The 16,904-nt window shown below is 36.5% G+C and overlaps 1 protein-coding gene across 1 annotated transcript; it reads right to left on the reverse strand.

Moving 5' to 3' along the window:
- Positions 1 to 8,535: 8,535 nt before the first annotated feature.
- On the reverse strand, positions 8,536 to 12,317 carry LOC136844129 (KRAB-A domain-containing protein 2-like). Its single transcript, XM_067113143.1, has 3 exons — positions 12,104 to 12,317; positions 11,663 to 11,908; positions 8,536 to 8,672 (listed from the first exon to the last, which is right to left on the reverse strand). Exons 1-3 carry the CDS (start codon positions 12,315 to 12,317, stop codon positions 8,536 to 8,538), a joined length of 597 nt encoding a protein of 198 aa, XP_066969244.1.
- Positions 12,318 to 16,904: the final 4,587 nt, after the last annotated feature.

Here is a 16,904-nt window from a genome sequence, read left to right on the forward strand (position 1 = left end):
CATTAACCAAACAATACTTTTTTATCATAGACTTCATGGCTTGATGAAATCGTTCCAAAACACTTGACTTTTCAGGATGGCATGGAGAAGAAGTCACATGATTATTCTTAATTCAGCCATCTTCTCCTAAACACTTACTCAGAAAATTAGACCCAATAATCGATCAGAATTACTTTAGCATTCCGAACCTGGTGAAAAATTCAATTAATACTTCAACAATTTTAACAGATTTTACATTTCGTATTGTTCAGGATATCGAGACATCCTATCCATAATTGTTAAAATATACCGATTGCCACATGAGTTTTCGGCAGAGGACCAACCACGTCAATAATTACCTCTGAACGGTTCAGAAACAACAGGAATAGGATGTAATGGTGCCTTTTGGAATTGGTTGATTTAGGGGCTTCCTTGACCTTTTGATATGCATCAGCCAAATTCATTTACAAAATTTTTTAACATCATCTTCATCTTAGGCCAAAAATACTTCACACAATTTACGAGTGGTTTTAAAAACACCAAATGACTCAGCCACCATTTTCATGAGCCACGGTCATTAACTCCTTTCGATAAACAAAAGGAACCAAAATCTGTTTAACAATTTCACAACCTGTATTAATGGCATCAAAAGGTCTACTTATTCTATACAGAATATCATTATTAATTATCTTAAATCGAGGTCAGGTCAATCAGTAATTTACAGACTCAACTGGCAGGTCTTTAAAATCTGCTTTCTGAGCTGTACAAGTTCCTTAGTAGTCCAATTAAGTTTATTATCCAACACACCACTATCTATAACTAAGCTATCACTACGATCTAAACTACTCAAATCATCAACTAACACTACCAGTCAACACTACTAGCCTTCGATCGAAAGTGACTACAGATATTTCATTACCGGAACTTAATACAATAGGGAAAGTTTTATTTACAGGGGCGACATCATTCCCAACACCAAATCCACATCTTTAATAGGAAATTTATCAATAATGGCCAATTTTAAATAACCTGAAAAAGACGGGCATGATAAATAAAAAAAAACTCTCAACCGGGTAAGACCTGACCGCATTCCGGAAAACCACTAACAAAACATATCTTTATTTGAACATTCCCAATCAATAGGTAAGGATTCTCTGAGAATTAAAGACTGAGCAGCCCCAGTGTCACGTGCACTTTAACTCTTTTGCTCAGTCGAATTCCCAGAGCTTAACAAAGCCATCAGACAAAAATTTCTTGAAGAAAAGGAGCCAGTGACTTATTGCTCTAGTCACTGATTATTAGAGTTCTCAGCTACTGACTCGTTCTCATTCCTACGAATGGCCATTACCGACGCTCCGGTCCTTTGTGATCTTTTAAATGATAACACATGCTCTTGACGTGTCCCTTCATGACAGAAGAAACAAGTCAAAGTTTTCAACTTCCGGAAGTTATCTGTGGTCTGCCTATTATAGCTGTTAATAGGAGAAAATGAACCATAATTAACATTAGCCTATTATACCCGTTCTGATTACTACTCCTGCTAACTCTCACCCAACCAGATTTCTCATTTCTGGGTAATTTCCTCATCACATTTTATGAGAAGAGGAGGTACTCATCACTTGCACTGCCACTTCCTGTAAAGTTTCTAATTTTAACTCTGAGGTGTAATTTTCACTTAATAGGGCACGGACCTTTTAAACTCTCAACCAAAATCACCCTTTTAATTTCAGTCTGTCACCTCCTTAGACTTTGTGACCAGTTGCCAGCAAATTGCTCTTAGCCCTGGCGAAACCTCCACAAAGTCTGCCCTCTTTCCTTCTAAATTACGGAAGTGCTGTTTGTAAGCTTCTCCGGTACCAACTCGTAGTTTCAAAACTATGGCCTTTACAGAATCATAATCTAAAGACAGATCTCTGTCCAAGGTAACGTAAACTTTCTGGGCCTTACCTAACAATTTACTCTCTGGAATAAGAGGTCCAATACTTTTTTGGCCATTCCAACCTTGAAGCTATTCTTCAAAAGAAACAAAACTCTGCCAATGCTAATCTTCCTGAAAATTTGGGACTAACTTAGAGCTTCAGTTAGATTAATACAAGGCATTGCAGGACACATTATGTTGGGAAGAAGAAGAACCCCTATTACTCAATGCTTGCATAGCAAGTCTGTGCTGCCTCTCTCTCTCTCCTCAGCCTTCAACCTTGAGATCTATTTCCATTCTTTGTAACTGAATCTGCTCATTTAAAATTTCTACTGACACCGCTTCCTCCACCTGCCTAGTCTCGGCTTACCTTCTGCCTTTCATCACCTTAACCTTTCATAAAACATTAAGCAGCAACAAGCCCTTCCTAACAGACCCAGGATTTTCAATTTCAACAAATTCTGCTACACTCCCTAAATCAGGCGATTCACTCCTGCTAACCTGTCCTTGCCACCCTCTACACTCAAGAGCCCGGGATATTCAAATCAGCCATTGTAAATTAATTACACACAAGTAAATATATAAAATGTATCTCACAAAATATGTACCCAAAACAAACCAATACACTGAACACCAATAACTACACAAATATCCTACCACGGTCAAGAAAATTATGTAAACACCGATCACCACAAGAATATAGAGAGAAGGTATTACTATATGCAAACACCCCCAAGAATCCACTCTATACACTCAAGTGACTACAGGATCCGACAACCTGGCAAGGTCGTTAAATGTTACGTGAAAATAAAACAAGCTCATTGTAATTAAAACTAAACAACAAGTCAGAAATGTAGGGAGGAGGAAACAGGTCATTACGTCCTAAAAGAATAATTACTGCACAAAGTGGCTTATTCAAAACAAATTAATTTACGTTAAATTAAACACATACTGACAATATATATATATATATATATATATATATATATATATATATATATATATATATATATATATATATATATATATATATATATATATATATATATATATATATATATATATATATAATATATATATATATATATATATATATATATATATATATATATATATATATATATATATATATATATATATATATATATATATATATATATATATATATATATATATATATATATATATATATATATATATATATATATATATATATATATATATATATATATATATATATATATACATATATATATATATACATATATACATATATACATATATACATATATACATATATACATATATACATATATACATATATATATATATATATATATATATATATATATATATATATATATATATATATATATATATATATATATATATATATATATATATATATATATATATAGATTGTTACAAACCAGTGGCTCAGCCCGTAATAAAAATAAAACACAGGATCTTTATAGATGGAAATAATATTGGGGCTGCTCTGGCTAATCGACAGCTCGCACACACAAGGAGGAGGAATAAACAAAATACAGAAATTATTATAAAAATAGATTTATTAATATTAAACTTAATAAAAATCTATAACCAAAAAGAATGCCATAAAAATGAGCCAGGTCCGGGCCACGAAACACAAAAATAAAGCAATATTACTTATATAAAAAAAGAAGTACCAGCAGCAGTCGATACAAAAAAAGCCATCTCCAGCGAAGTCCACCAACTAACGACAACAGGTCAGATATCACGACGTCCTGCTGCTCGCCATGCCAAAATACAAAGGACACGGGGCCACTGCACCGAGCCAAAACCGCCGACAGGGTCTCCACCTGCGGCCAACAAACAACCATCTTCGTTGGTGCGCTGCCCAGCCTGGGCCCAAACATCGGCTGCCCAAGAAACGTCTTCAAAGTCGAACTGCTGCTGGTACTCAAAAGTTCTCATCCCCAAGAGAACAACCTGTTCGCTACTGCTGCCCGAACCTGACTAAAAGGTTGGCGCCACGCCAACACAGACGTAAACACTCCTGTGAAAATAAGAGGAGGGGGAGGATTAGCCAAATAAACAAACTACCGTGCCGCCCATAAAACAACCAAAGATCCTAATACCTTCCTCCCGACAAAAAAAAAAATTAAAAATTTTTTTTTTTCAAAATAACCAACCTCCCCCTCCAATGTGGTGAAAACTCCGACAACCAGAGCAGAGCCAGTCCTGTCACACGGTCGCCAATGTTACAAACCGAGTGGCTCGGTCCGTAATAAAAAAATAAAACACAGGATCTTTATAGATGGAAATAATATTGGGGCTGCTCTGGCTAATCGACAGCTCGCACACACAAAGGAGGAGGAATAAACAAAATACAGGAAATTATTATAAAAATAGATTTGTTAATATTAAACTTAATAAAAATCTATAACCAAAAAGTATGCCATAAAAAATGAGCCAGGTCCGGGCCACGAAACACAAAAATAAAGCAATATTACTTTATATAAAAAGAAGTACCAGCAGCAGTCGATACAAAAAAAAAGCCATCTCAGCGAAGTCCACCAACTAACGACAACAGGCCGTATTATCACGACGTCCTGCTGCCGTCTCGCCAAAAATACAAAGGACACGGGCCACTGCACCTGAGCCAAAACCGCCGACAGGGTCTCCACCTGCGCCAACAAACAACCATCTTCGTTGGTGCGCTGCTCCAGCCTGGGCCCAAAACATCGGCTGCCCAAGAAACGTCTTCAAAGTCGAACTGCTGCTGGTACTCAAAAGTTCTCATCCCCAAGAGAACAACCTGTTCGCTTCTGCTGCCCGAACCTGACTAAAGGTTGGCGCACACGCCAACACAGACGTAAACACTCCTGTGAAAATAAGAGGAGGGGGAGGATTAGCCAAATAAACAAACTACCGTACTGCCCATAAAACAGCTAAAGATCCTAAAATATATATATATATATATATATATATATATATATATATATATATATATATATATATATATATATATATATATATATATATACATGCAAAGGTGATGCACACCCCAGAGGGAAATTGGTTGTCCAGTGTCCTTTTCTTTGACTAATTTTTATCATTTCTCTCTTGCATTTCCTCGCTCAAGTTAATTCCTTATCTCTTTGACTTGAACAACTGCTTGTTATACCTAGTGTGTAAGTCCTTGAACAGTGCATAAAGTAATTCTCGCCCCTTGCTAAAAAGTGAGTCGAGTAAAGGAATTCCCTCCAATCTTTACATTAACTCATTTATAGAGATTGTAATTCCATAGTAGTCTCATCTGGAATTGTCTCATTTCCAGGATTGTTATCAGTGCAGTTACCTACATAGCCGTGCCTCTGGGTTCCCGATTGCCTGAAGGAATCCACTCATACCGAGGATCGTAGAAATTCATTGCTGATTGGTTTCATGGACCACTTGCAAGTGGCCAGTATTTGTAAATTTGATGCATTGTCATTCGCTCAGTAATTGATGTTGTGCCATTTTTTCCATTTGTTATTTCAGTGAGAGTTTCCAATTTTCCCCTATTAAACTAAATAATAAACTAATGTTAAGAAACACTTTCATGCGACGATCTTTCCAGTTATTAATTATTCTCTAATAAATCTGTTTGTGGGCTTACGAGGGGTTTTGCAAGGCCAAGATTACTAACTTAAAGTAAACTAGGTAGTTATTCCCCCCTCGTAATCCATAACATTGACGACCTAGCCATGATGATTGCTAATTAACCCAATTAGATTTAACATAAAGAAATCCAAGTGAAATCCTCCCCCCTCCCACCAATTTAGCAATTGATACAAGCCTACATTTATCTTCAAAGGCAATCAGGAACCAGAAATGGAAGGTAACATGGTTTTAGAACCAGAGTATTTAATTTGTTTATTGATCGTGCAATAATTAGCAAATTAGCGATTAATGCATGCTACATTTTAACTTTGTGAACTTGACACTCGTAAGTGAAAGCGAGAGCGAATGCAAGTAGCAGCGGAACATTTTGAATTTAGCAATGTATGAATAAAAATCTGAGAAATTTTCAGTGTTGGTAGTGAGCAATCAGTCAGGAGTCATCATGAGTTATTGAGTTAGGGTTTTCTTGCCATTTGCATGTCGGCAAATCTTTGCATGAAATTAGCTAGCCATCATAGGTAGTAGTGAACCAAAGCTAGGTGAGCTCAGTGCATGTATATAAAGAGGAAAGTGCACAATCTTTGAGTAGGGCGGTGGAATTTATTCATCCACAGCATAGGAATGCCACGATTGGCAACTCGCCCACATACCCGTGTAGCCAGGCACCTTGGCTGCTAAGCACAGCTGTAAGGCCATGTGCCAATTGATTTTGCTCACAAGAAAGTCTGGCTCAATTTCGCAATTCTTAGTCTTAGCATAGTAGCTGTGTTATCCATGTATCATTTACCTAATATTTGTTTAATTCTCAACTTGCACAAGGCAGACCTGCATATGTAAATCTGCATCTCATATTCTAGGAGAGTTCGTTGTTTTGTTCTTTTGTGTACATTTTCATATATGTGATCAGTAACCATTAGGGTTTGCTCACTCCACTGCACCCAGCCATTAACATATGTTTCGCCTTGAACTGTCATAACAAGCTGCCATCTTGAAGTCACCATCATAACAAAGCCGCCATCTTGGAGTCACTGACCTATCAAAAGCATCACGGTGCTGTCATTATATTCTTAGTACTCACTTTTTATATTTACAAAAGTTCTTGATATCACTGTAACAGAAGTCTTTTCACTTTAGCTTGAAAAAAAAACACACCCTAATTATTATTATCTTAACTTGAGAGCGTAGTCATTCGTCATTTATAAAAAACACAAAATTCACATATCTATTTACATGCTATGAGTTATTCCTTCTGCTGAGAGAGATTTTTTCTTATGTTATTCCTTGTTACCCATCATCATTGGGAATGTGTCATTAAGCTTGGCATATGAATTGATTCAAATGCGACCATTACCTTTACATAATGGAGTGCTTCGAGTCAGAAAACCTGAATTTACACGTCAGATATTAATCTCTGGAATCACATTTTATATAAAGCCACGATTGTTGATTTTCTGATATGCCTTGGAGAAGCAAATATAATTATTGCTTCAAGCAAAGCAAACCCATTTAACGTACTAGGCAGCATTTTACTGGGGTTTTCCAGTCTTATATATATCCCAATTGGGAAATTTGCAAACTCATTAGTAGCCTGTACTTACTTACCATTGCACTTATTGTGCTAATTGTATTTACTTTTTCTTTTGTGTGTTCCACATAGCTCATTCTTCTGCCCTTGCTGGCACAAGAAAAGGAGAAGGAGCAACAGCATGAACTAGCCCTGAAGGAAAAGGAAGCCAAAACAGAACGAGCCAAGCAGGACAGCTCCAGGGCACTGACTCAACACCAAGCCGAAAATCCCAATTCGGTCTTAGCTCCTTTCATTATCTCAATTATCAGCCACCTCATGCCTAAGTGGAACGAAGCAGAGCCAGAAGCATGGCTGAACCATGTGGAGGCCCTCTTCTCTGAGTACAAGCCAAATGATACTGAGAAGGCCATGATTCTTGCAAAACACATGACCAGAAAGGGCAGGGTGCCTTCAATTCCTTAGAAAATGGAGACAAGGGAAACCTTGAAGCAGTCAGTCAGGCCATAGAAATTGCATATGAAATTATGTCTGAGGGCTGGAGGCAAAGATTGCGAGGTCTTTCCAAGGAGATTGGTCAAACGTGATCCGTGCGGCAGTGGATTGACGCCGTGAGTGCCAAGATGTCAAGGATATATAGAACAGAATGCAGCTTGAGGACTTCCTCTATTATGCTCCTGGACCCTTAGCCTTATACATTGGCGAGACACAGCCAAAATTATTCACTGAGTGCTGCCGAATGGCTGATGCCTACGAGACATACCACCCAACCTCCATCACTTCAAACAGGTGCATAGTTCCTCCTTACCCCACCACCTTATCAGTTCAACCAAGAAATGGACCCTCTAATCCACCTGTATGTACCAATTGTAAAAAAAGTAGGGCACATGAAGCCCAGTGCAAAGCTTAAGGGGGAGCCATGTCAAAGGTACCCCCACTAATCAGGACTTCCAGCCAATACAGACTGTAACCACTCCTAGTAGAGATTGTAGTAAGGGGTACTGTCATACTTGTAAGAAATAATGGGGGTATTCCCCGAATTTCAGAGATTGCCGCTGGAAGAAACTTGCCACCGTTGTTGCTGTGGCGGCCACTCAACCATCCTATTTAGAACCCCCAGCTGTGGGCCCTATTTATGTTGCACCTCCTTGAAGTGGTTATTGTACTCAACAGGTCTCAGCTTTTGAAGACACTGCTGTCCTCGTTCAATAGGGCATTGGCGGTGGAGGGAGGAAAATGAAGGGATGCCACTTACAAAAGTGTACTGGTTCGATCCTCGAGGTCAAACATGTGGAGGGAGTGCAAGGGACAGGCAAGAAGGATGGACAGCAAGTGTCTTCAGTGAAGTTCTGAGAACTTCTCTCCTGAACTGCTGTGTCATGGCCCATATATAACATCGGGGGATTACGCCTGGGCATCACTGTAGGTGGCGTGGAAGTAAATGCCCGCCTGCTTTCCTATAGGGTCACACATGTGGGCCCTTCCTGGGTGTCATGGTGGCTGGCACATGTTCTGGAACTATCCACCAGGCATTTTCTCTTTTGGCTCCCCCCTTGCCAGTTGTCCGTCCCCAGCGAGGATTTCCATCTTTGAAGGCTACACCTAGGGATAAGGATCTTAGGCAATCATTTTGAATGGTGAAGGGGTGAATAAAACCCACAGTTCTTTTGATTACAAACAAGTAAAATGAGTTTTATTCTTGCATCTCTTACATTATTATTATTATTGAAAGCTGGTGAGGTTGCTAGAAAGAAATTTCCTTTGTTGCGATATATATATATATATATATATATATATATATATATATATATATATATATATATATATATATATATATATATATATATATATATATATATATATATATATATATATATATATGTATTGTCACGATGCATATCAAGTACCTGGTTATTACAACTAATCTCAAATTAAAAAATATACCTCACTTCAGCCAGATACCTGAACTCTCATAACATTAATTATTACGACTGAGTACTCTAAAGGTAACAGTGATCCCTTAAGAAAACTTATTTATTACTTGAAAAAATCAAACTAAGTTTATCAGAATATGTGTGAGGTATCAAAAATTAAACTAGAAATATTCTAGAGTAAAAGGGCATCAGTCCATCGAAAAACTCTAACTGTTTCCCTGGTCTTAACTCACTTTAGCAAAACTAAAGAACAAAACATGTTTATCACTTTGCCTTATGCACACACAATCAATCCTATTCACTGGTGATCAATAAATGAAACACTTTTTCTAAAAATGTTAAATACAAAAATTTATTTTTAAATTCAAAGTTTATAATTAGAATTCACAATTAATTAGAATTCACAATCTGAAAAATTTATTATTACTTGAAAATAACACAACACTTAATTAACTCTTGAATTAAATTATGAAACAAAACTAATTCACAAAAACTTTATCAGGAATTTAAATTAATCAAGCAAAAATTTAAACTATCAAGAATTACTCAAGATTTAAAAAGAAAATCTTAAATAAATGAAGTATTAAATCAATTATGCAATGTTAAATTACCAAGAAATATTTAAAATGCTACGTAAATAAATGTTACATCACCAACATAAAAAAATTTGAAAATATAAAGAGATTGTAAACAGAAAAACACACAAAAATACACAAGATTTATCAATAATGATTTTACTCGTTCAAAATTTCCTAACTTATCATACCATGGTATTAATAAGTAAAATTCACGTTACCTTACACAAACTTGTGAAAACCTCTGTAAATCACTTGCTGCAGCTGCATTACCACAATACACACTTTTTTACCAGGCGCCGTTACGAACTAAATAACTTTATTAAATTCAGATCTCAAAAGTTAATGCTAATACGTGACCACAAAACACTATGTTAAAAGTAATCTCTTTCTAAGAACGAGAGAGAGAGAGGGCACCAAATCAACTGGTCTCGGAAATCAGAATCAAACAAATTTTAGAATTCCAGTAACACGTGAAACAATTACATGATGTCATTAAAGCATTTTGGGTATGAGATACAAAAGTTCTAGAAGCAGGGAAGTGACGTCATTAAAGCATTTTGGGTGCGAGATACAATGGAGAAGCTTCTAGAAGGAAAATGACGTTATCCCAGCAAAACGTTTTGAGATGATCTTACAAAACATGACGTAACTGATCAAGACACGTATTCTTTCTCTCAAAATGGCGTATGTGACTCGAACAATGCATGTAACAACATAAAATCACTCGTCTTGAGCCCATATGGGACGAATCGGCATTAGTTTTCAAAACCTGTCATCACTAACCCAAAACAAAGCGCTCTCCCTTATCTCAACTGACGACAATTGAAATGATACAAGTCTTTGCTGGACACACGTGTTCAATATACTACGCTTTTACCAAGAAAGATCTTCGTTTCTAAACTAGTTACTATTAAAATTATATTACCAATTCCAAACACTATTAAGTTATTCAATCATTAGTTCTTTTGAGATCTGATACCAAACTAAATATGACACTTTAGCAATCATTATCATTACACATAACACATGAAAAAGTAAATATGTCAAAATTAGCAGGATATGTATACAAGTAAGCAAACATCAATGAAATATATATATATATATATATATATATATATATATATATATATATATATATATATATATATATATAATTTATATTTATATATATATATATATATATATATATATATATATATATATATATATATATATATATATATATATATATATATATATATATATATATATATATATATATATATATATATATTTATATTATATATATATATATATATATATATATATATATATATATATATATATATATATATATATATATATATATATATATATATATATATATATATATATATATATATATATATATATATATATATATATATATATATATATATATATATATATAATAATAATAATAATAACATAGAAGATAAAAAATTAAAACTTATTTTACTTATTTGTAATAATTAAAAGAACTGTGGGTTTTATTTGCCTCTTCACCAATTTTATATACTGTACATATATATATATATATATATATATATATATATATATAAACATATATACCATTTATATATATATATATCCAGCATGTGTGTGTGTGTGTGTGTGTGTGTGTGTGTGTGTGTAACGTTTAATGTGGATATTTGCCTCTGCTTCTGCCTCTGCCTCCTTCTGCCTCTGCTTCTGTCTCTGCTTCTACTCTCTGTCTCTGCTTATGCCTCTGCCTCTGCTTCTGCCTCTGCCTCTGTCTCTGCTTCTGCCTCTGTCTCTGCTTCTACCTCTGCCCCTGCAGCTCTTTTTGACTTCAGATATGCCTAAAGATCTTCCTCGGTAAATATCTCACAAAGAACTGTATTTGGCAGGGTAGATGATCCTAATCCTAATCCAGATGTAGCTTTGAATGGGCTGTGATCAGTTGTTTCATGATGGCTGATGTTAACTTGCCACTGAACAAAATTGAGGCCTACTGACCACTTCCTGCTGTTGTTTTACTTCATCCAAATGGTCAGTTTGTCCTGGATGACTCCATTTAGACGTTCAATAGGGCCCTGACTTTGAGGATGACATGGACGTCCAGTCACTAGCTTCAGCTCTGGCCGGAGTGCAGCAAGCTCAGCGATGATGACATTAATGAGCTCCCGTCTGTTGTCAGACTGCAAAATAGCAGGTGCTCCAAAAGTAAGAAATATATCTAGGAGATTCGCTTCCACCTCTTCTGCTCTTTTTGTTGTAAGTTGACACAACACACAAAATTTGCTGAAATAGTTTACAGATGTCATGATGTACTTGAAGTCTCCATCTGGCAATGTTTGAAAATGAATAAGATCGATCTGACATCTTGAATGGATATGGTGACTGCATACCGGTTTCACTACCAGACCTTTGGGACTTTTCTGGCTTTTTTATGACAGTGCTCACAAAGAAATATAGAAGTAGCATGCTTCTTGAGAGCTATTTGACCATTTCCTTTTCACTTCAGCAATTTTATTTTTACCACCTCCATGGCCAATAGCTTTATCTGCTGCTTTTACAATACCAAACACTTCTTCTAGAGGAGAAACAAACTTGAATTCATCTTCATTTAGATATTTTCTCCAGCAAATCAGTCGGTCAGCACTGCCAACTCGCAGGACTTCGTAACGTTTCTTGAGGTTAAAGTCAAATGCAGATTTGGCTCCATCAAAATTAATCCTTAGCAAATCCTGCATCAGCTGATCACGCTGTTGGTGGGTTGGATGACAACATTCTCTGCATTGCCTTCCAGTGTTTGACGCAGCTAAAATTCAAAGGCAGATTGATCCATAGTGCTTAAATGACGCAGAAAAGAAAAAGAAATGTGAATGTATAGATTAAACACAGGTAATTAGGGAAGACAATGATGTACATGATTGTCTGTCATAATTACCTGAAAAGGGATCAAGGTTAGATCCGAAATACAATAAACCTCTTTTGAGACATAATATGGTTTAATCTATACAGTAATACTAATATTTAACAAACAATAAGCAAACATGTACCAAATATCAATATCAAAGTCTAACTGGGGTCATGAAAATGCATGTGGGACCTAGCTCATCTCATGTGGTAAAAATGTAGGTATATTTCTATGATTACATCAGAAGTGATTGAGCAATGCCTTCATCATAAAAATTTGCTTTTATCCTCTACTTTCAGATACTAATGTAAAAAGAATATCTGACAATTCATTTGTCCCATCGTCTACAATATGGCTCATTCATGATGAGAAGAGCAGAAATTAGAAATTATGTGTCATTTGTGAGCATGTAAAAGACAGTCAAGCAAAGAGCAAAATCACTAGCACCCATGAAGGTAGAAATGTTATAACAGAGATTTCAAATATACTGCAGGATGGCCTGATGAACAATATATCTGAGAATGACTTGCCAAAAATCCAGTATCATGTCAAGACATACTGTGCTGCATACAAAAGAAGAGATGAGAGACATTCACAGAAACCGTCAACATGCAAACGAACTCCTGAACCATCTACTGAATCACTTTTATCAAGTCCTGAGAACCGCCAGAAAAGAGCCAAAACAGCAGTTGCTTCGAATTCCAAGGAAAAATCATGCATTACCTGTAACCAAATAAAATGTCAGGGCTATAGTAAATGATATCGCATTTGCGACGAAAAGCTAGCAAAAAACTTACTGAAAGCTACTGCTTTCAATAAGGACAGTGTCCACACTAGAACAATCTTCCTAAAGACTGCTGACGATGTTTTTGCTGCAGATGTTATGCATCACAAGAACTGCTTGAACAAACACATCAAACAATTTCAGCGATATGTGGAATCTCTGGTGGCATTTGAAAAGCAAGATGAAAGTCCACAGATGAAAAGGGTGTTCAAGGAACTGATGAACACCATCGAGATAACACAGCGAGCTTACGAGTTGTCCGATGTCTTGACTGTACCGTACTGTACTAGTAAGGAACAATAATTTCTTTCCATTGAGTGTTCCCAGTGTGCTTTTATAAAGTCTGCTTTCATTTCCTTTCACCTTTGCTCGAGTCATGAACTTTTAACATTGAACATGGTGATTATTTTAAATACCCCTTTCTATCAGACTGTAATCATCTTAACATGTAGACATGAATATTTAATAGTAGTCCACAAAAAAAAGGAAATACAGAACACCTGCTCAAATTTTTGCCTCTTCAGGCCCGGTGGAGGGCAAAAAGAAGCAGATGTTCTGTATTTTCATTTTCTTGCCATGTGGACTACAGGTTAATGTCTATGTTTTTGATAATTAAGATCCACCTTAATTTTTATTTCAGCTACTTTATTCAACAACCAGAAATTGACATGCTGACTGATTACTTCGGTGATGGTATCTGCTTTGCATATCCTAAAGATAGGCAAAAATCTCACATGTTCTTTTCGGCTGAAATCAGATCTGAAGATATTACAGAGGCTTTACGGAAGACTGATGCTACTAAAGTTTGAGTGGAAAAATTACGAAAAGAGTGCCAAAATTTTGATTTTGGACTTCAAGGAGCCTTAATTCTGCAGAGGACATGGACTTCAGTTGCAGCAGTTTCACTCAAAATATACTGCCAGAGTGGGAAAAATTCTTTAATATAATATTCCAACATCGTCCTCATTCTAGCCACATCAAGCGCAAGAGGGACATGATCTTCCAGATGATATATTATCTCATGCACAAAGGTCAAAACAAAACACCATTTCATGTAAACCTAGCTGAGTTGGTTCATGATACCTGTCGGTCCAAGATACTCATACAAATTATGAACAACCTTGGTTTGTGGCTCAGCTTTGATGAGCTTGAGAAAATAGATAGTAGACTTGCACAGAGAAAAATAGATGCTGCAGGTCAAAATCTCACTCCAGTTCCTCTTACAATTGAAAATTCAGTCCTCTTACATGGAGCAATGGACAATTTTGACAACGAAGAAAGAACATCATCAGGTAAAGGAGTCAGTCATGATACCATACTCATGCTTTTCCAGAATAACCGCAAATGAATCAGTAAAATACCAGACACGCTGTCTACAAACAAAAGGTCGCTGGACCATATTCTTCAATGTCAACGACTGTTAAGAAGAAAGTTTGTTAGAAGGGGTGAGTTGTCTGAATCATTCACGCCTGGTCAAGAAACTAATTACTCGTCAGTAGCTGGTCATCTGCAAAGCAGCACAAACTTTGGGTCTTAAGACGTCACATAACAAGCTTAGGGCTGCCATCTCTCTCAGAATCAGGCATTATCAAATGTCCCCTCATGTACAGCCACGAAAAGTCTATTAACTGTCAACACTCACTCTGTCACCAAAATAGCCTTTATGCCTATCATCCCACATCCTGCCAGAGAATATGACACAATCTTCACTGCAATGATCAATCTCCAGGATGTCTTAAAACAAAAGGGACTCCAGCAAGGGCCTTTATGGTCAGATGAAGGGATCTATCGGGTAGCAAAGGAGATGCAACTTACACAACCAGACAAATTCAGTAATATTTTCTAAGGAACTGGAGGTTTTCATTTGGAGAAAGTGATCATTTGTTGCCTCAGAAAATATCTAGAGGGAGGAAAGTAGCATTCACAATGTTCTGGTTGAAAACAAAGTTTTTGGTCCTAGTGTCATAAATTCTGTCATGGACGGAGGGAACTGTGTCAGAGGGAAAAGAGGGATGTCTTTAATAACAGAAGCCCTAGAGCGTCTTCAGATTGCAGCTTTCTTGCAGATTATTGATATTGGAGTTTTTACAGAGCTCTGGGAAACAATTGGGAAGCTTCAGTCACTGCTTGAAAACCCCACAGAAAATCAAGAGCTCATTCGCAAAACTTAGGATATGTGCATGCGCCAGCATGCCGTGTTTGAACAAGCATTTGATGAGTTCAAATTGTGTGGCTGGAAAAGAGTAAGTTGTTCCTTAACTGGAACAAATTCCTCAATGAAATAGCTCCAGTCTTACAAGATTTAACCTGGTCCTTCCGTGAAGGGGATTGGAACCTGCATTTGTCAGCTGTGTGTCGTGCAATACCACTGTGCTTTGCGTTTGATAGGATCAACTACAAAAGATGGCTACCACTCTATTACGAAGACTGCTTGGCTCTGCCTCAGAAATTCCCTGATATTCGTGCATCATTCTTGAAAGGTGACTTTTTTGTGAGGCATTCTGTTCGAAAAGGAAGTGTTGTACTGAGCTCTTGAAAAAGAGTACAACAAGCCAGTCAAAAGTCAATCTGAGATAATAGGTTTCACTCGCAGAAAAGAGGCTGTTTGTAGATGGAAAGTAATAAAGCACGACAAGGCCAAGTACAGAGAGTTCTTGTATGAAGCATGTGAAATGGATGAGGATGATGAGTACACACTTCATCATGAATTTTCAAGATCTATGGCAGAAACAGATGCAGTGTGCTGTCTCCATGATGGGATACATATTAAAACGTGGAAATCCATTTGATATTGACAAGCCAACAGGATTAATCAATACTTCTACTTGCACCAAAATTAACAGAGAGTCAACAGATTTCCTTTTAAACTACTTTGTCTTAGGTGAGACTGCTAGAAAACAATTTTACTCATCTCGTTTAGAGAAGAAATCTGCAAAACTTTTGTTATTCCATCACCAAAACAAGGAAGACCATCAAACCTCCACCGGCCCACGTTAATTATGATTTAAATAACGAGACTGTAAGTTCTTGCGAATCATTGACTGTGCTCGCTTAAGAAACTTTGATCTTCAAACTTAGCTAAGATCTGAAATAACGTCAACCTCCTTCTACTTAACAAAGGAAGGATTCATACGTAAATCATAAAAGACTGATTTTGCTACTGAGCTAAAGAAATTACTTCCTAAGGAGACACCATCATCGCTATCATCAACTGTGTATCGTCGCAGCATTATCATAGACTTCATAGGGCATGGCAGGAAAGTTCCAATGAAGCAGATGAAACTGAAAACATACAGAGACTTTGCACAAAATCTGTGGAATTAGTTTCAGTCTCATTCAAGTACATGCAGTTGCATCGACATTGCATTTGATTTGTACACGGGTTGGAGTATTAAAGGCAGTGAGAATAATCGAATAAAGCAGAAGGTGTAGTAACGTACATATCTTGGATCAGCCTTTGCCCGTTGAGATGGAAAAGTTTTGGGCCCTCTCGGAGAACAAGGTTGCATTTCAACGCGTTTTCATTCAATGGGTCAAGGAAAACGTCACTGATAAATGCCTCTTCTTGGGTGGATCACATAAAGACAGTGAAACGATGTGTTTCATTATCATAAATAGGTCAATTAAAGCTGAGCG

Source organism: Macrobrachium rosenbergii, chromosome 12, assembly GCF_040412425.1.
Source record: "Macrobrachium rosenbergii isolate ZJJX-2024 chromosome 12, ASM4041242v1, whole genome shotgun sequence".
Taxonomy (NCBI): domain Eukaryota; kingdom Metazoa; phylum Arthropoda; class Malacostraca; order Decapoda; family Palaemonidae; genus Macrobrachium; species Macrobrachium rosenbergii.

Bases quoted from the DNA above. Each gene is read 5' to 3' on its own strand.
- LOC136844129 (XM_067113143.1), bottom strand. From the start codon at position 12,317: ATGCAGGATTTGCTAAGGATTAATTTTGATGGAGCCAAATCTGCATTT. The intron at 11,909-12,103 runs GTAAAAATAAAA...AAACATTGCCAG, and splicing joins AGCTATTGGCCATGGAGGTG to ATGGAGACTTCAAGTACATC. The intron at 8,673-11,662 runs GTCAGGGCCCTA...CCTTATCCCTAG, and splicing joins ACGTCCATGTCATCCTCAAA to GTGTAGCCTTCAAAGATGGA.